Genomic DNA, 21673 nt, shown 5'->3' with positions numbered 1-21673 from the left:
ATTTTGTATTTTTGTATTTTTGTATTTTGTATTTTTGTATTTTTGTATTTTGTATTTTGTATTTTGTATTTTTGTACTTTTGTATTTTTGTATTTTGTATTTTTGTATTTTGTATTTTTGATTTTTGTACTTTGTACTTTATTTTTGTATTTTGTACTTTGTATTTTTGTATTTTGTATTTACATTTGTATTTTGTATTTTGTATTTTTGTATTTTGTATTTTGCATTTTGTATTTTGTATTTTATTTTACTTTATTTTGTATTTTGTATTTTTGTATTTTTGTATTTTGTATTTTTGTATTTTGTGTATTTTTGTATTTTGTATTTTTGTATTTTAGTATTTTGTATTTTGTATTTTGTTTTTTTGTTTTTTTTGTATTTTTGTATTTTTGTATTTTGTATTTTGTATTTTTGTATTTTTGTATTATTGTATTATTGTATTATTGTATTTTTGTATTTTTGTATTTTGTATTTTGTATTTTTGTATTTTTGTATTTTGTATTTTGTATTTTTGTATTTTGTATTTTTTGTATTTTTGTATTTTTGTATTTTTGTATTTTGTATTTTGTATTTTGTATTTTTTGTATTTTGTATTTTGTATTTTTGTATTTTTGTATTTTGTATTTTGTATTTTGTATTTTTGTATTTTTGTATTTTGTATTTTGTATTTTTGTATTTTTGTATTTTGTATTTTTGTATTTTTGTATTTTGTATTTTGTATTTTTGTATTTTGTATTTTGTATTTTGCATTTTGTATTTTGTATTGTATTTTGTATTTTGTATTTTGTATTTTGTATTTGTATTTTGTACTTTATTTTTGTATTTTTGTATTTTTGTATTTTGTATTTTATTTTTGTATTTTTGTATTTTTGTATTTTGTATTTGTATTTTGTATTTTTGTATTTTGTATTTTTGTATTTTGTATTTTGTATTTTTGTATTTTTGTATTTTGTATTTTTGTATTTTTGTATTTTGTATTTTTGTATTTTTGTATTTTGTATTTTGTATTTGTATTTTATTTTTATTTTTGTATTTTTGTATTTCTGTATTTTTGTATATTGTATTTTGTATTTTGTATTTTGTATTTTGTATTTTGTATTTGTATTTTGTATTTTTGTATTTTGTATTTTGTTTTTGTTTTTTTTGTATTTTTGTATTTTTGTATTTTGTATTTTTGTATTTTGTTTTTTGTATTTTGTATTTTTGTATTTTTGTATTTTTGTATTTTTGTATTTTTGTATTTTTGTATTTTTGTATTTTTGTATGTATTTTTGTATTTTGTATTTTTGTATTTTGTATTTTGTATTTTTGTATTTTTGTATTTTTGTATTTTTGTATTTTTGTATTTTTGTATTTTTGTATTTTTGTATTTTTGTATTTTTGTATTTTTGTATTTTTGTATTTTTGTATTTTTGTATTTTTGTATTTTTGTATTTTTGTATTTTTGTATTTTGTATTTTTGTATTTTTGTATTTTGTATTTTGTATTTTTGTATTTTGTATTGTATTTTGTATTTTGTATTTTTGTATTTTTGTATTTTGTATTTTTGTATTTTGTATTTTTGTATTTTTGTATTTTGTATTTTTGTATTTTGTATTTTTGTATTTTGTATTTTGTATTTTTGTATTTTTGTATTTTTGTATTTTTGTATTTTTGTATTTTTGTATTTTTGTATTTTTGTATTTTTGTATTTTTGTATTTTTGTATTTTTGTATTTTTGTATTTTTTTCTGTGATTTTTTCAAGTAATCATTGCAGACAGCGTAAGAACATCGCAAATGTGGCGAATAAAAAATGACGAACTGCCCCGAGCAGACAGTTCAAACTCATTTCCCCATATTTTAAAAAAAGCAACAACTTGAAACTGGGGCTTTCCTCACGAGGTGTGCGTACCAGGTGCATATAATCAACGTATTATATGTGTGGACTGGCCCCCTCTTTCACGCGGAGTACCCACGCATCACAGACATTGGCGCGCACGTGGTCGCCGAGGGGGTGGCGGGGTTGGGTTGTTATGATTTATGAAGGCGTAGATTACACAACATTAGGCCCTCGACCGTCATTGTGGTTAATGTGTGTGTGGGTTATCCGGCCGTGTGATGGATCCCAGAGTAGGTTGGAACGAGAGAGGGGTTCGTCCTCCCGTGTTAAGTACCCCGGCGTTCAACGGAAGTGAACCTCCTTGTGTTTGGAGTAGGGATCCTGCTTAGGATTGATCTCGCTTAGGATGGATATGTGAAAGCACAGATTTGTCTTGATGGAAATGAGGTCGAGTGGCAACAAGTATCCTTTTAACATACTGACGGATTGGGAAGTTTAGCTAGGGATGATTAATTTGTTGTTGGATTTGTTTAGTAGTTAGATAATGATTTTATTTCCGGGTTATAGTCATTATTCACTATGATCACCAAATTGACAAATTTTTAGAGCCTGCACCACAGATTTAAAAATTATTTTGTTTTTGTAATTTTTCGCAAAACTTATATTTTTTAAAAACTCATGTCTTATTTCTTTAAATACTTCAAAATTTAGAACAACTAACCGAATTTAAAATGAAAAATACATTTTTTTGTTAAGACACACATTGTGGCTAAACCAATAATTGGGTCCTAAAATTAAACTTAAATTTGTGATATTATTGTTCACAACGATCTATGCCATATATTTGAAGTGACCACCTCCTTTACAATGACCCTTCGTACAACCACAAAGGATTTAAAATGGATTTTTGAATCAATTAAATAAAATAATTCGCGACCCTTCTTGACGGAAATGGTTCTACTTCACAGCTCGTTCCAAGGAGACCATAGTTAATTCATCGAAAAAATGTTGTTCTGTCATTTTTATTGCATTAATATGAAAAAAGTGGTTAGATATGGTTTCTAATCGTGTTTTGTATTGCTGTACATAAAAATTTACAAAGAGTCTTAGGACCCTATCGCAAGAAAACTATTGTCGTTTGCAATATGTGTGTATTAAATAATAAATAATGGAATTGTTCCCCAATGTTCTAATTTCTTAAAATTTATGATTTTTCTACAAAAAAAAAACATGTAGCCGGAAAAAATCCATCTCACAGAAAATCAACGTTGTCGTGCTATCTTGTCGCACTTTGCTTTTTGATGTTCCGAGAAAAACGCGTTTTAATGTTTGACTTAAAATAAACAAAAAATGTAGCACGCAATGTAAATAATAACAAACACATTTTGATTGGTTGACCATACTGTGCATTTTGTTTCCGGTAGTCGGGCATGTACGTGTGTCAAACGCGTTCTGACTTGAAATCCCTTTGGCCGGTTGTCGCACTTACAGCAAGTTTCAGGCAAGGGTCCTGATTGCTCAAAATCAACCACTCCATTCGCGAGCACAAATATCAGGCGACGCGATACTGCCCTGATGAATTCCTACCGTTTGTCACTTTCACACCATTCGCTCCCGAACACTCTTTCTACTACTCTCCTTCTCTCTCTGATCGGCTCAGTCTCCGAACGGCTCCGGCAGGCCGATTGTCTCCGATCACTCTTAACTGAAAACATTTTTTCTCTGATGCAATGCGTTATACTCATTGATTTGGGTTGCTTAAAATCAATGTTATCAATTAAATTTTGCATTTATTTTGATTTCATAACATTAAAGACCCCATTCAAAGAAAATTCCACTAAGAAAAAATCAAATTGATGGCAAACTGAGGGCGTGAAGACAAAAAGACTGCTGCTCTGGCATTTTGTGAGAATGGCTCTTCGCTGAGCATGATAGTGTGTGAGTGTCGTCGAGCGACGGAGTAGGCAAATATTTTCACGATGTATTTGTTCGCTGAGTGAACAGTTCGGGCCACTCTCTGGCTGCTTGCGAGTATCATTCGCTCATGAATGCTAGCGGGTTGGAATAGGCGACGAATGGATAGGCAATGAGTGAGTGGTTTCTGTTCATTGAACCGAAAATCAGGACCCTTGGTTTCAGGGTGTGTTAAGATAGCACGACAAGATTGAAACTTCATTAATATGAAGAAAGATAACAATGCTCGGAGTTTTTATTGGTTTTTATTAAATATCTCAGAATGGAAATCGAATTTTGAGGATCTGTGAAGGTCAAAAAGTGAGTCATAGAGAGTTGTACTAAATGGCGTTCTTTACGCAATCTGGCCCAAAACGCACGTGCGACAAGATAGCACGCCAACGACGAAATGATTAATGATTCTAATAAAATGGCAAAGATTATTTATAATAAAACAATTTTTGAAAAGTGGTCTTGACATCAACATTTCCAGATGTTTTGGTTTGTTGTATTTGATGACTTGCTTTACCGATTTTGCCTATCCAGTCACTTGATGTCCTGCAAGTAAGTGGGTAGATCTGCAATCAGCCAGCCAATTCGTCCAACTAAAAAGTGGTCGAGGCAGGTTTCTCTCAAACGTTTCGAAAAATGTATTGTTTAAGTAGTGAAAATCGGTGAAATGGAGCGAAATACGACCGGATCCTTGGCTGCCAAACATATGAGAATTTCACGTCCGAATTTGGTTCAAACTTTAAAAAAGTTTTGGCCAAATTTAGTTTGATAATACTTATAAAGTTTAAAAATTACCTTGTTTTGTGGCCATTCGAACAATAAAGAAAGGAATTGTGCGTTTTCAAAAACTTTAAACATTAAAAAACCAGCCAGTTTGTTTAAGAACACTCCAACTTTTAAAGTCAAAACCAGTTAAGCACTTTACTCTATTATCTCGCAGAACATTAGCTTCAAGAATCCTGTGTGGAACGATGCCATCGCTCTCTAATGCTGCTCCTGCCATAAAGCGCTCAACTCGGATATCTTCTCGTCTGAATGATTCGCGATGATTTGATGAAAATGCAGCACACACACACACATACGTATGATGCGTTGCTTATCAGAATCAAAATCAAACAACCCACGCCCGTATGTGCACAGGTAATCGCAAAATAACATACAATTATCTCTCATCAAGCAATACGCCCTCCGTGGCACTTCTAGTACCTATGTTTCCAGTCCGAGCCTGGGCCGTGTAATCAGCAAAGAGCTAATTAAAAGGTTCATATCGTATGCATATTTGATGGGTGTACGGATCAGTCGAGGGCAAAATTTCGACCCATTAGGCCTGATATTCGAATAATTTTATTTGATTTTGGAGTCGGTGTATTTTGGAGTCCCTTTTCTCTAGTCACTAGTTTGAACCGTTGATGTAATGTTGATATGTAACAAACTTGATGTTGGTTATTTAGGGAGCACTTGCTCTTGCAACTCTAAACTTCCTAACAATGTTGGAAATATGATCAGGTAAATTATAATATTTGACTTGACTAACGAACTTGTTAAATTATCTAATTTAATTAGGTTACCCTTGCGCTAGTAGTTTAGCTCACATATTTGATATGCTGAATGCAAACGCCTAGATTCATACTGCGCCCGGTAAAGTAAGTGTGCCGTTACCGTTACTTTTAGCTGTTCAAATTTATGTTCAGTAAGCGTGCTATAAATTGCATTGCCACTTAGATGCTTCGCACCCAGGGATATGAAATAAAGCAGTTTATACACGTTTTGAGTTATTTTCATAGGAGCTCAAATTATGTTTTAGATGCTTATTTATTAAAGATTTGTGAAAACAGTACAGTGTTGTTACATCAGAAAAAAAGTAAAAAAGGAACAAAATTAAAAAAAAGTCTAAATTAGACAAATTTTACAAATCGTCGCTTGTGTGCTATCTTGTAACAAGTCTGCTGTAAAAAGATAAGACGTGTCACAAGATATCACACAATCGACGAAATGTCAGGAAATTTCAATCGATGCACAAAAATCTACCAACAAATCAATTTTTATACTTTGTTTCAACTATTTTTTGACAATTTTGCCGATTAATACCAATTAACTTAACTTGTGATAAATATCGTGGTATCGGTGAAATTTTCTTTGAAAAAAAAAAAAAAAAAATATTGAGTTTTATCTGGTTTACTTTTGAATTAGTTGTCAGAGTAACTAAAGGTTGTATATAATTGTATTGGTAGGCAACTATGAAGATTTCTTCTATTTTAAGATGAGGAATGCTATAGCAGTTATTTCGGCAACAAGTTCAACTAGTATGATAATAAAAACCTCCAATGTGATGTGAAAAATATCACCAAATATTGATGACTTAACACTTTGAAAACCAGATCTACAAGATCGTAAAAATCTGCCAACTGCAGACCGTTTCACAGTAACAAGCAATGTTCGAAATTCTTCATGTTCTCTTACATAACTCACGTACGACTCAATTAGCTCACACACTGACTGCAGATCGGTCAGCTTAGCCCCCGAAAAAAAAAACACCTCACAAAAAAGCCCATGTCATTACCAATTCACATCGACTGCCTCCGATAATGCGACTTAATTTCGTACTCCAGTGAAAGCTCCCCAAGCTACCGGTCGCTCTCAATCACGTACCTTAAGTGAGTCATAAATTTTGTCTGAGCTGCCCCTCGCTCTTCCTCGCTCTCTCGCGCTTGGTTTTGCGGAAAGCTTAAAACGAAACTGAAAACAGCACCAAGCGGCGCTTAACGTAAGCTTAGCCTAGTGCGCATCTGCTGTTGGTGAAGTTGACTTGAGTGATTCTGTAGAAAATTGCGATTTATTTTTTATTCTAGTGTTGAAATAATAAAATAAGTTTGATTAAAAATGATTTACTAATATGAAATATTTTTCAGATAAAAAATTTGTACAAAAAAAAAAATTTACAGAGCTCAAACAAGCATTCTAATATTCCTTAAACATTTACTAATTTCAGGTTTTTAAACTCAGATGTTTTGTTTTTATAATTTTTCTATTAAAAAAAAAAAACTTCGGACATTATTCGTACAAGATTAAATATCCATTTTGTGTTTTGTTTTCTTTTTGACATTATAGTTATGATGTCAACAAATTAAAGATTGAGAAGCCGAAAAAACTATTTTTTCCTGTATTCATTCTATTAAAGTTTTATTTAAAATATTCCGTAATATAAATTATGGTATGCATAGAATAATAATTTCAAAATCAAAATACAAATGAGGCAGGTTTCAATTATTGTGTGGTTAGCTTTTATGCTTCTTTTATGATTTGAGATGTTTTTTTTTTACACTTTACTCATTTATTCATGACTATAACAATATTTTTTCTATTTTTTTGTCCCTCGGCCCTCGCAAAGTTTAATATAGTAGAGAATCCAGTTGGATCTGAACTGTATTCAGCCAACTTAAATCCTTTTTTGAAATTACTGCGATACAGCGCCATATTTTTTTAAATCCAACTACAACGAGTGATAATGATAGTATGAAAAATCTCGCATTTTGTCTGAAAATATTGCATTTAATCTGGTCTGGAATTTTATGATAAAATAAATCTTTACTGATTTAAGATTAGCATATTTATTATTAACAAGATTAAGCGGGCGACTTTTAGATCAAATTTTTGCCCAGGGTGGATTCAGAAAATCAACATTTCAATAAAATTGTTGAAAACCTAATTAATCACCAGTACAAATGATTTTCCATTTTAAGATTTAAAAAAATTCAAGATCTGACGAAAACAAATCGAAGAAAATACTTTTCGCGGTACCGTACACTGGAGTGAAATTGATCAATTTATATTAGAATAATTTTCCAACTGGCAAGGTTTGTCTCAAGATTATACTGTAGTAGGCCACACAACATCCATGCACTATTTTTGGAAAATAGATTGTTCAAAAGTGTTTTAAAAATAGTTGCATTTGAAATTTTCATTTGGAATGCTGGGCGAATTGGATAGCCATATTTTTCCCTGTTGAAATCGGATTTAATGAGTAAAATTTTATTTATTGTTTGTGTGGAATGTACCAACTAATGTTGCACTATGGGCTAGCAGGTGGCCAAAAATAAAAAAGGTTATATTTTTGAACATTTTTTTCGCCGATGTAAGTTAAAAGTGAATATTTTAACTAAGACAAATTCCAAATATCAAAGCTGTAGGTGGTATAGTTTCCGAGATACACGTTATCAAAGTCAAAAAAGTGTGTGAAATTGTTCATTTTTTCAGAAAAAAAAACTTTTATTTTCAAATGGTCATATTTAATTGCATTTACCATAGATTTTAAATGTTTTTATAGTTTTGGTATGGTAATAAGATGAACTTTCAAAATTGACATAATTTTCACAACTTTTAATTTTTTAATGTTATTTTTTGAAAGAAAACTACAATTATTTGTCAAAAAAAAAATTCAAATTTATAAATTCAAAAAAAAATATTTCCGTGTTGTACATTGGATTTTCAAAAAATTTAAAAATATTTTTGATCGATCCCAGGCATGCTAAATATGATTTTAAATGCATTTCTAATTGTTTTCAGATGGTTAGACTTTTATTTCCCTTGAAATTTTGAAGTTTTTTGAAATTTTTTTTTTGCCCCTTGATTTTTCGGACCGATTTTGAAGGGGGGGCGAAATAAACTTTGAAAAATATTTGCAACGGCCTTAACAAAATTCATTTGAATTTTAAGGAAAATTGATAAAAAGTTTGACTATTGCCAATACAATTCCATGAAACTAGATTTGTTATCGATTTGTACTGGATTTTGAACTTAATACGAAGCATGAATGAAAAAAATCCACATTTTATAAAAAAAATCTACTGAAAATACCTGTAAATTCGAAGATTCTTCGAATGGTACACATAAAATTTATTATTAACATTCTGGACCCGAAGCCTCATTTTTCTGTTACATTCTTATTGGAATTCCATATAAACTGTAACTGTATTAAGAAGTGAAGACTACGTAAAAACTTAGAATTTCTGCGCAGTCGATTTTTTTGACGATTTTGGTGTTTCCGGGGCATATATAGAACATTAATAAACGTGTTTTTCTTACGAGAACAAAAATAAGCTGTTTGTTGATTTTAAGAGGTTGATACTTCGTTTTCATTAGAATAAGAGTTGTTAAAATGTTGTTATTTTATAATATTTTTTATTAGGTTAGATATAAATTTTAAATAAAAATCACTACGTAATACATTCAAGGTGTCTGTTTTGTTTATCGTTGGTAAAACTCCTGGATATCAGTTATAAAGGCAGAAATTAAACAAATTGGTGAATTACGTGTAAAGAATCATTATTTTGGTCAACTTAATCCCCACTTTACTGCAGAATTCTAAAAAAAACTAATATTACATTATGAATACAAAGAGACGAGTTGAGGAACAACTCGTCTCTTTGTATTCATAGTAATGCATTCTGCTAAAACGCTCAACCAAACCACAATAATATTACATTAATCAATGCACCTCAAACTTTTTACATGGAATTCAAAAATCAAGCAAGATCTGTTTTTCCATTAGGTGATTAAAAAGTTTTTTTTTCTCAGATTTTGAAGTAAACATGTAAAATTGCTTGATGTTTTTAAAAGTATCTCATACCTCATGTTTGTGAAATATAGCATAATTTAGATGATTTAGCTTGAATTAAAATTAGAAAACACACGTTTTGTATAGCCAACTCATTACTTCCCAGAGAAAAGCGCACACGCGTGTCCATAAATTCATTCACAATAGGGAGAAGCCAGCGAGATGGAGAGAGAGAAATGAAAAAGGTGTTTTCACAGCCTTGACCTTGACCATCGCGTGTGTGTGTTTGTGTGTGTGCGCATTTTGAGTTGTTTGCGTTTCCGCTCTGACATAACTGATTTTTTACTGCTCTTTTTCATGCGCGACGACCGACGGCCAGCGCCAGCAGCAGAAACGGTAGCATAAAGCAGACAAAACCAGCAAAAACCACACGAGGAAAGAAGGAAAAGAAGTCGATTGTGAGATAACACGAATCGTTTATGCTGCGCGAGCACTTACAAAAAAAGAAAGAAAGAGTCAAGCTTGCAATTTAACAATCGCGGGGTGCGAAAACGAAGTCAGAATTGCAACCGGGGGTTTGGCGTGGTTTGGTGGTTGATCAAGTGGCCCAGATTTTGACCGACGACGACAACAACGGGTTGACCAGACACCATTGCGTGTGTATTGTTGGTGCCCTCGGGGGAACGAGGTGCGATCTCGTCGGCGACGATGGGAAAAAACACCCATTTTTTGGGGCCATTGTTAGGCAAATTTTATGTTCAATTTGGAAACGATTTTGATTCAATTTGGACGAGTTTGGGGTTTTTTGTTTTGGTGTTGTTGACATGGGGTTTTGAAAACATTGTGTCAAGGTTAGAGTTTCTTTTAGAAAAGCTTATCATGCAAAGTTATAACTATCTTGATAAACAAATGATTGATACTCACAAAGTGGCTTCTTTAGTGCAGATTTTTTTTTTTGTAATAGGTCAGTCTGATTTTTTTTATTGAAATAACTCAATAATGAGCAATTCTCTCAGATTTTGGTAATTTGATATTTGTATTTTTTAATCCAGCTGAAACTTTTTTGGTGCCTTCGGTATTCCCAAAGAAGCCATTTTGCATCATTAATTTGTCGATATAATTTTCCATTCAAAATTGGCAGCTGTCCATACGAAAATGATGTATAAGAATTCAAAAATCTGTATCTTTTGAAGAAATTTTTTGATCGATTTGGTGTCTTCGGCAAAGTTGTAGGTATAAATAAGGTCTACACTGAAAAAAATGATACACGGTAAAAAAATATTTGGTGATTTTTAATTTAACTTTTTCTCACTAAAACTTGATTTGCAGTTTTTTTTTCTTTTTTGAAAAAAAAAAACAGAAATTTCCAGGTTGTGAAAAAAATCTTAGATTTTTAAATCAATACTGATATTTTCAAAAAATCGAAATTCATTTTTCATTTTTCGATGTAAAATCAAATTTGCAATCAAAAAGTACTTCAGTGAAATTTTGATAAAGTGCACCGTTTTCAAGTTAAAGCCATTTTTAGGGTAACTTGTTTGAAAATAGTCGAGTGCAAATGTTTGCCCACTCTTGAAAAATCTATTTTTGAAAAGCTGAGAAAATTCTCTATATATTGTTTTTGGAACTTTTTCGATACGGAGCTTAGTTGCCGAGATATTGCCATGCAAAGATTTAAAAACAGGAAAATTTATGCTTTCTTAGTCTCACCAAAACAACCCACAATTTTCTAATGTCGAAAACAACATTATCAAAAATTTTAAATCTATACTTACATTTCAAAAGGGCGTAATATTTAATGTTTGTTAAATGTAAAACTTGAAAATTTCAATGGAAATAGAAAGCTAATCAACTCAAAACAATCTAAAATGCCTTTTTCAGCATGGATAATCTTATTTAGATTGTTTGGGCTCGTTTATAAATATTATGAAATTACAATGTTTAGCACCGCAAAAATACAATTTTCGTAAATACTTAGAATTTTTTTGAAATATATGATTGCAAAACAACTGGACAGGTGTATAATGCATTTTAAAACACTTTTTTCATTAAATTTTAAAACCGTGGCCTGTAATTTATTTTTTTAACTTTATTTTTTTTGCCCTCTCCCCCCTCGATTTTGGTCAGAGCCGAGGGACATAAACTTCAAAAAACATTTGCAACGGCCTAACTTTACCTGAATAAAAATGAAAATATTTTTTGATTGCAATTTAGATTTTAAATCAAAATGTTAAGTCATAACTTTTTTTAACATTTTTTCGAAATATTTTGCGCTATTTATTAATTAAAGCTTAACCGTGGAAAAAAGATTACCTTTCAAATGAAATTAACACTTATTTCCAATTTATTTATGCTTTTTTTTTAAATCTTTTGATTAAATTTGGATCCATTTTTATGAATTCTTTCCAGTGCCATTGGTTTCAAAAATTTGATTATTTTGCTCAATTATGTTCAGAAAGCGAATAAAGTGACCCCGACCCCTATTCGATTTCCGTGAAACTTTGCTCTAAGGGGTTATTTTGGTCCATGAACACTAGGGTGCCCAGAAAAAATGACCCCGTTCTCCACAAGCGGAAAATGGTTTTTTGAGTTATTTTGAGCATCTGTGAAAATTTTGAGAGGAATTGGTTGAGATTAACCCATTGATACCCGAGCCTAAAGTTGGTGAAAAAACTGTCTTTCATAGAAAAATGACTTTTTTTTAAATCGTTACTAACTTTTCAGGATTGAGTTTTACAACTTTGGTATGTTCTACAAAGTTGTAGAGCATTCAATTTTTAATAAGAGTCTCACCTTTGAGAATATTTGGATGGGAGTAGGGCACCGTGCAGACCAAACCGTAAGAAACTTGGGTTTTCCATACATTTTTTCGATTTTCCCATACAAACTTCACCTCCGAGTATCAATGGGTAAATGATGACAGATTTTGCTCATATTTGTCCCAGAGTCCTAAAATAGGTCAAGAAACAATATTAAGCTTGTGGAGCGAGGTTTTGAAATAAAGTCCCATATTCTGGGCACCCTAATGATCACGAATCCGAAATACATTTTTTCGATATTGCGATAAAATAAAGTAACAAACTAGATACTGCCACTAATATAATCATTCTAGCAACGCACGAGCCACCCTCAAAGGTTTATTGCAAAATTTGTAGAACTTTCCGAAAAAATAAAGAAATCAAAAACACACGATTGAGTTTTAGGAGTTAAAACTTCGGAACCTGTAAAAAATTACCAAAATCATCATTTTGCAACAAAAAAAAATCGTAAAATTCTGATAACTCGCGAAAAAACTAACCTTTATGATTTTGTCTTTTTTTTGTTTGAAATAAAAAAAATACTTGTCTGGATTATTACTAATTCGGAAAGTACATTAAATTTCCCTTAAAATGTATCTCGTTTTTTGACAGTTGAGTAACGTGAAATACAGCGATTTTTTTTAACTATTATGTAACTCTTTTTGATGAAAAATACCTACTCTTTTTTCGGAATTTTGAGTACGCCATTAAATCGGCATCTAATTACACACCCTTAGACATCAAATTTCTATCTCTTCTCGGATTCGAGCTACAAATCACTTAAACACATCTTTAGTAAAAATCAACTAAAATGAAAGGGGTTGAACCGCCCCACCGTAACAAGATCTCGAAAAAATCCACCACAAAGCCAAATAAAGATCTCTTCCCCATGAAAGTTTACATTATTTGTGAATTGCGTCTAAATTTTGGTTGTTTTTAATTCGATTTATTCTTGAATGTTCCAATTTCTCTCAACAAATACACGTTTTTTTACTGACTTGTTTGCTTACTTTCTGAAAAAATATATATGCAGTGGACTCTCTCGTTATCGATATTGAAGGGACCGTCGAGAGAGGGAGTTATCAAATTATAGAACGGAAAATCAAAGCAATCTTCTTGAAGGGACTGAAAATTTTATTGACAGCTGGAGCAATATTGATATCGAGAAGATTGACAGCCAGAGAGCCCACTGTATTTGCAATCAATGTAAATCAGTTCTTAAATGTTCAGTGATTTTAGTTTTTGTTTCTTACGACAGTTATGGGGTATGTTTTTACTATTATTTTTTATTCAATTTTTACCGAAGTTTACCGCTGAAAAAATGAAAGCTGAAATTGAAAATGATTTAGCTATGGTAATACCAATTGTATGGATTGTCAAATTTAATTGAATTTAAATAAATTTCATGCTTCCATAAAAATGTAAAGAACCGAATATTCGGAATCTTGTTCCTTTGACTGGCATCTCAAAAACACTCAATAAAATTACTATGAATAATTATAAAATTGCATTTTCAAACAGATACGGGTGATTCTCCACCAACTCACACAGCAGTGTCCCCGACCCCTCTTCGATTTGCGTGAAACTTTGTCCTAAGGGGTAACATTTGTCCCTGATCACGAATCCGTTTTTTGATATCTTGTGACGGAGGGTCTTTTCAATAATTTGCAGCCTGAAACGGTGATGAGATAGAAATTTGGTGCCAAAGGAACTTTTATGTAAAATTAGACGCCCGATTTAATGGCGTACTCAGAATTCCAAAAAAAAAACGTATTTTTCACCGAAAATAACACTAAAAAAGTTTTAAAAATTCTCCCATTTTCCGTTACTCGACTGTACAAATTTTTGGAACATGTCATTTTATGGGAAATTTAATGTACTTTTTATTCGTAAAATCGCGATAACTCGTGATGTTTATAGGCAAACCCATTGTGTTTATATATCAAAATTTTTAGTAATTGTCTGCTCTACATCTTTGTATCATATTATTACACTCTAAAAATAGTTAGAAAAAACACGAAATTTTTAAATGAAATTTTTTCTTCTAAATGAAAAAAATTACCCTTCTGGGTCAATGTAGATTCGAAAAGTACATTAAATTTCCCATTAAATTACATGTTCCATAAATTTTTACAGTGGAGTAACGGAAAATGAGAGAGTTTTTAAAACTTTTTTAGTGTTTTTTTCGATGAAAAAACGTTTTTTTTTCGGAATTCTGAGTAGGCCATTTAGATTTAGCTTTGGTAATACCAATTGCAAGGATTGTCAAATTTAATTGAATTTAAATTTATTACATGCTGTCAAATTTGAAGAACCCTATTTCGAATATTCGGAATCTTGTTTCTTTTACTGGCATAAAATTGCATTTCAAAACAGATACACATTGTTTCAATACTATATTCTTTGCACCTCGAGCCTTCTCCAGACCCCCTTACGTCTTACCTTGACACAGTTATGACCATCATTTGAGCCCTACCACAGGGTACCCCCACAGACTCCAAGTCACCTTCATCTCTCGTAAAAACAACAGCCTTTACGGCTGTCGGCCACGTTCCGTTTCTTCCTCTTGAGAGGGGGCCCTCTATTCAAACAGTGGGGTAATTTGACACATGTGCCGGTCGAAATACCGCAACGGAAGCCATCAATTGTGCCCGCTCCGGGTCCGACATTTCGCTTTGCACACTTTCAATTTTTCTGACGCGCTGACCTTCCATTATTCCCGTCCCGCGATTTGGTGTTTGCGCGATTTGCGAACGTTAGTAGCTAACGCTAAACGCTAATTTGCATAAATCGTAAAGACTCTTTACCGCGTTGATGGACACCGAATGGCCCAAGAAGTGACAATCATTTTTGCTGGAGGATTTATAGATTTGTATTGACTTTGTCAATTTTACATTTTATGGAAGTTATAAAATGAGGATTTCGGAGATAAATTGGCAACACTGTTGAGTATTTCAGTTTTCAGCTTTTTTTTATTTGTTTTATTACATTTTGCTTACAACATGTAGGCAAAGTAAAATAATTTATTTACATTGGTCAACAAGTTGAATAATGAACGGCTAGCGTAGAGAGCTATGGGCTTTTCCGCGAGTCCGTCCGGGGGCGGTCGGTGAAAAGATGAGTATTCTCTCTGTTTAGCGGTAGCGGCTACTAATAACAATTTATGTATGTATAAAATAGTAGAAAAGTTGTCCTCACAAATCGAGTGATTTGGACGCGCTGGAAGCGTTGAGATATACAAGGATCACAATTATAGGAGTAGCTTGAGCTTGAGTGGGTTGGGATTAATAACTGGGATTTGTAGGGGTGGTTAACGGTGGTCTACTCGGACTAGAACCAGTCTTGTTTAGTGCCACGAGTGAGAGATCTCAGAGTAGGAGTGGCTGTGGTGGGGCTCCCAGCCGTGGGACTTGACGACCACTGGGACGGTCTTCTCGACGTACACGGGCTTCTTCACGATGACCGGGTAGGGCTTCTCAATGTGGACTGGGTATGGCTTGGGCACTTCGACGTACTCCTTGACCTTGTACGGCACCTTGACTGGGTAGGCCACTGGTTTCTCGATGTAGACCGGGACCTTCTTCTCAACGACAACTGGGACGTGCTTCTCGACGGTCACTGGGTATGGGACCTTCACCGGGTACGGGACGTGCTTCTCGACCTCATATGGGACCGGGACGTGCTCCTTCTTGATGATGGTGGTTACATGAGGATCTTCCCATCCGTGGGACAACTTCAGCGAGGGCTCCCAGCCATGGTGCGACGACTCGTATCCGTAGCCCAGATCCCACAGGCCACGCTTGTCCTGCTTCTTCTCACCTTCCGCCGGGGCCGCCGACTTCTCAGCGTCCTTCTTGTCCACCGCGGCACCAGCCACGATGGCAACGACCATAGCACAAACAACGAAAGCCTGCAAGACACACAATTCGATTTTTTAAGTTTTCAAGTGTTGCAACATTTGAAAAACATATATTTTTGATAGCTAATTTTTGTCCTAATTTACATTTAAGTTGGCAACACTTCTCTCTTTTGACAGTTGCGCAATGTTGCCAACCCTACTGAACTTAGAAACTTGAAAAACTTGTTGTTGCCAAATTGAAATGTTCTAAACTATTTTATTCTTCACAGAAATTTCACAAAAATCACAAATCTAAAGATTGTGATTACAGTGTGTTCTAAAGAACACACTGTAAAACCCACCTTCATAATTCAACTGTTTAGGCGTAGGTAATGTAATACTGTTAACTGTTCAAAGCTGACTGATGGCTTCTCAAACTTTTCCCAACATATTTATACAAACACACAGCGAGCCGAGATCGGGCTCGCGCCGAAAATCATCCGCCAAACACAAAAGTGGTTGGATTTTTAGCCTCCTACCCCCCCTGCATAAGCCGTTGAGAGCGAGCGAGGGAGAGCGCAAGCGCAGCGTGCTTCCCTCTCCCGTTTGCGCGACAACATTTTCGCGGATGACCCCCGCCGCCGCCGCCGGTTTAGCATAATAAGTGCGCACCGGACGGTTGGTCGTTTTTTCGCGTACCCGATGTTGGTTGGTGTCTCTTCTAGGTCTTTGGATTGGATGCACTCTTTGGTCGTGGAAAAGACCGTGCAGTGGAGGTTTGGTTTGATGGAATTACTCAGAATCTGACTTAATTTCGTCAGATTTTCAATGTAATTAGAATTTCGGGAGAACATAGCTCATGAAGAACACTGTTCAACTTCAACCCCATCGGTTCGATATATCAACATTGAAATAAAAAAAAAGCCAAACCAAATTAGGAATGTTGCTTCCTTTCCTTATTAAGTAATCCAAAAAACCCGATTTCTAAATAAGGAAAAGAGGCAAAATTCCTAGAATTTAGGAATTTGGTACTTCTTTTTAATTTCAGTGAAGGACTTCAATTATTACATTGTATGTGCTTAGTGATTCAGGTGTTAAATCATGCTTATCTAATATAATATGAATGTTATAAAAGTTTATTAAATCTAAAACATATTCTAAATTGGATCCTATAAGAATAATTGTATACTTTTATTAAAGCTTATAACAGCAATAACAATAACAATAACTTCTTAAAATCAGATATTTTTTTTAAATATTTTGTCGCTTGTGTGCTATTTTGTGACACGTCCTATCTTTACAGCAAGACCTGTCAAAAGATAGTACACAAGTGACGATTTGCTTAAATGTTGAGCCAATCCAAATCTGTTTTACACCTGTCGCTCTTCCACTCCGGGTTTAGAACTTTAAAAAGGAAATCGGTTTTCCCAAAACATGCCTTGCAAAACTTAGGTCAAATTGATTTTTCTTCCAGAAAATCTTTAAAAAGTAACTTTGAAAAATCAATAACAACTGGATTATCATGTTTCTAAACAGCTTAAGTCTTGCTGTAAAGTGACAGACAATTTGAATTTATTCAATTAATTTTAGTATTTTAAATGGTCACTTGTCACAATCTAATGGTTATTCTAATCAGACTAGATTAGATTATATTACAAAAGAAAATAAAAGAATAGAATAGTTTATATTAGGATTAGATCCGATTCCATTATATAATATTGATTAGATTTGATGAACTTAGACTACATCAGATTAGATTATATTAGATAAGATTACATCAGACTAGATAATATTAGATTAGATTCGATTAGATTAGATTTGATTAGATAAGACAATATAAGATAATATTGGATTGTATTTGTTGTTGTTGTTAATTTTATTAGGGGTTCTTATTCGCTCCTGTATGATCAGATTAGATAGGTTAGTATATATGAGTTCATAATAACTTAGATTTTATTAGATTCCTGAGCACACACCAATACTCATGTGAAAAAGTGATTAATTTTATCAGATTAGATTAGATTAAATATGAAATGGAAATAAAAGAAAATAATATTTTATATTAAATTAGAATGAAGAATTTATTATTCATTATTTAGATTAGATTGGATTATTTTTTTTTCATAAAATTATTTTTATTAGGTCCTTTTCGGTGCTGGGACCTGGTTAGGACCGAGTCGGCTTTTGTAATAACATTTTACTTAAAGCTAAGAGTAATTACAGAGGATCTTGTGTGTAAATGTTAGTGGGAGGGGAGCCGATTACCCGCGGCCTACTCGGGGTTAGTAGGGAAGGGATTGATGTTAAAAGGCAAGGCGTGGAAAGGGGAGAGGGATTGTGTAGGGGTCTTGGTTTATTTAGATTAGATTGGATTAGATTTAATTCGATTCCAATATTTTAGATTTATATGCTAAAATTAGCTTAGATTACATGAGATTAGTTTTTATTAGATTAGATTCGATGAGATCAGATTACATTAGATAAGATATTGTTACATGAGATAAGATTAGATAAACAAGAATAGATGAGAGTAGAATAGATAAAATTTGATAACATATGATCATAATAGATAAGATTAGATAAGATTAAATTAGATAAGATTAGATAAGATTAAATTAGATAAGATTAGATAAGATTAAATTAGATAAGATTAGATAAGATTAAATTAGATAAGATTAGATAAGATTCGATAAGATTCGATAAGATTAGATAAGATTGGATAAGATTAGATAAGATTGGATAAGATTAGATAAGATTAAATTAGATAAGATTAGATAAGATTAAATTAGATAAGATTAGATAAGATTCGATAAGATTAGATAAGATTGGATAAGATTAGATAAGATTAGATAAGATTGGATAAGATTAGATAAGATTAGATAAAATTAGATAAGATTAGATAAGATTAGATAAGATTAGATAAGATTAGATAAGATTAGATGAGATTAGATAAGATTAGATAAGATTAGATAAGATTAGATAAGATTAGATAAGATTAGATAAAATTAGATAAGATTAGATAAGATTAGATAAGATTAGATGAGATTAGATAAGATTAGATAAGATTAGATAAGATTAGATAAGATTTGAAAAGATTAGATAAGATTAGATAAGATTAGATAAGATTAGATAAGATTAGATAAGATTAGATAAGATTAGATAAGATTAGATAAGATTAGATAAGATTAGATAAGATTAGATAAGATTAGATAAGATTAGATAAGATTAGATAAGATTAGATAAGATTAGATAAGATTAGATAAGATTAGATAAGATTAGATAAGATTAGATAAGATTAGATAAGATTAGATAAGATTAGATAAGATTAGATAAGATTAGATAAGATTAGATAAGATTAGATAAGATTAGTTAAGATTAGATAAGATTAGATAAGATTAGATAAGATTAGATAAGATTAGATAAGATTAGATAAGATTAGATAAGATTAGATAAGATTAGATAAGATTAGATAAGATTAGATAAGATTAGATAAGATTAGATTGGATTAATGTTTTTTTCATTCAGATTAAAAGAGGTTTTTTTTAAAGGAATGAAATTTGTATGTAAATCGAATTAGTTTTATTTGATACCGAGTTGTTTTTGTTATTTATTTAATCATTTAAAGTTAATATGTAAAATACATTGTTTGTTTTGAAAATGCTTCGAAATTTGAAGAAATTTACAAGAAAAATATAAGTTAGCTTTATTGATGAAAATGCTGAAAATTATATGACCCAATCTCAACCCCATACCCAATGCAACTATTGGATGTAATAAAATACATTATGCGAATCGCATTTTGTTAAAAGTAGTCAAATAAGTCGGTAAAATATTAATTTAAACCTCAAACTTACTGTCAAAATGAACTAAATTTTACCGAAAATCGGTTGAAAGCTGAATAATAACTTAATTACCGATGTTTGGTAAGATTTTACCAAATTCGGTAGTTTTTGGTACACAGAAAAAAAATGATGCTTATATTCATCAGGAAATGGTGACAGATTTCGTGTCAAAAAAATGATTAATTTTACCCCAGAAAATGATGAATTTTCATCAGTTTTTGATGAATATTCATCAGGTTCACATTTTTACACATTTTTTATGTAATATTACTCAAAAAAGAGGTAATTTTCAACCTACCAACCTGGAAAATTTTCAACATTCCAAAATTCAACTTTTTTTCTGTGTATACCGAACTGTTAAGCAGTTAAAAATTCGATAAACTTTACCAAATTCGGTAAAAAGATGTAAAAGTGTAAGGATTAAAAAATTTAGTTTTTTGCCAAATTTCATAGACAATTTTCTAAAAAATTAAACTAAAAGATTGTTTTTTGGTGAAATAGTTGCAAAATGATGAGTTAAGGAAAAAATCGTTTATTTTTGAAAACAAAAAATCAAGAAAGGAGCGATGTCAAAAATTGATTCCCGTTTACACTCTATAGAAAGACTCTTCTGCTAGTTTGTTTATAAATTGGAAAAGTTAGAGTTCAAAAATGTGTTTAGTTGATCAGTTGACCCACATCAATTTGTGTTTCATTTGATTTTTTTCAATAGCGTAATTTGTTCTGTTCCTTTCCTACAAAATTTATGTAACAGTAAGTAAAAATCATCAATTGCCAAATCTAAATCAGTTCTACCCCTCCATACGGTGCCCTAGCTATCGGACTAAGAATTACAATTCTCCAGCCAGTCAGCGCACTACGCGGCCGGGTGGGCCAGTTCGGTTCAGACTGTTTTTCCTCCTCACTCTCTGCCGTTGTTTGCTCAGGGGGAAGCCCACCACCCCTTTCCCAGACGGGTGATGATTCAAGGTGCACGTGTGAGTCGCAGTTTGACCGGCGTAAATTTTTCGCGGTTTTATCCGCTCAGTCGTTATTGTTCTACGGTGGCGGCAGCAGCAGCAGCATCTGTGGGATAGTTTTGTGCGTAACGCGAACGGGACAAAGCTTTTGAACTGGTGACAAAGTGGAATATTTAGTGCAAAGTGCATTGTGTTTGGTTGTGCTTTAGTTGATCTGAATTGCAATATAACTGAATATGAAGGTTTAATTAAACGTTCACTTTTTTAGTATTTTAAAACGTTCCGAAAAGTGTCGCCTAATGTTGTTCACAGTTACTTTAATTTTTTTGATGGGCATGAAAAAGAAGCAATGTTTTGGTCAAGTTGCGATTCTTCAAGATTCTCAAGATATAGATTTTTGATTGCTTTAAGAGCGAGTCCACGAGCAAAGCATACCCATCTCGCATCAACCTCACCAATCTGCCTGAAATTTTCAGGGGTTGTTTGTACATATAAAACTAGCATCTGGCCAAAATATGAGCACTCTAGGTCAACGGGAAGTGGGGCAAATCGGGACACAAAGTTTGAAGGTTTAAAAACGTCAAAAATCTTAAAAAGGCTATTAGTTAGGTAAAATTCAATTTAATTTTAAAATTCAAAATGCATCTGAAAGGGCTTAAAAAATGCAACAAAATGCAGGGTAGAGCATCCCAATTGGTTAAATCTAAAGGGAGTTATTGGCCTTTTAGTGAAAAAATAGCATAATTTTCAAACTCAAATAAAAAAGTGTTCCATCCAGATATCAACTCGGTTCGACCTGCAGCTTGTAGGGGACATCTGGGACTACCATCTGAGACTGAGAACGCTTTGGGTAAGGCAGTTTAACATATTAAATAGACACTTTTACTTTTAGTGATT

At 32.3% G+C, this 21673-nt stretch overlaps 1 protein-coding gene across 1 annotated transcript; it reads right to left on the bottom strand.

The window, feature by feature from the left end:
* Positions 1–15089: 15089 nt before the first annotated feature.
* LOC6045653 lies at positions 15090–16438 on the bottom strand. Its single transcript, XM_038257877.1, has 2 exons — positions 16338–16438; positions 15090–16047 (listed from the first exon to the last, which is right to left on the bottom strand). The coding sequence occupies exons 1-2, from the start codon at positions 16341–16343 to the stop codon at positions 15484–15486; spliced, it is 570 nt and encodes a 189-aa protein (XP_038113805.1). The 5' UTR covers positions 16344–16438; the 3' UTR covers positions 15090–15483.
* Between the last annotated feature and the right edge of the window lie 5235 nt (positions 16439–21673).

The sequence above is a fragment of the Culex quinquefasciatus genome, chromosome 2 (genome assembly GCF_015732765.1).
Source record: "Culex quinquefasciatus strain JHB chromosome 2, VPISU_Cqui_1.0_pri_paternal, whole genome shotgun sequence".
NCBI lineage: Eukaryota > Metazoa > Arthropoda > Insecta > Diptera > Culicidae > Culex > Culex quinquefasciatus.
The sequence above is the reverse complement of the archived record's forward strand: the minus strand, read 5'-3'. Positions and strand labels throughout refer to the sequence as shown.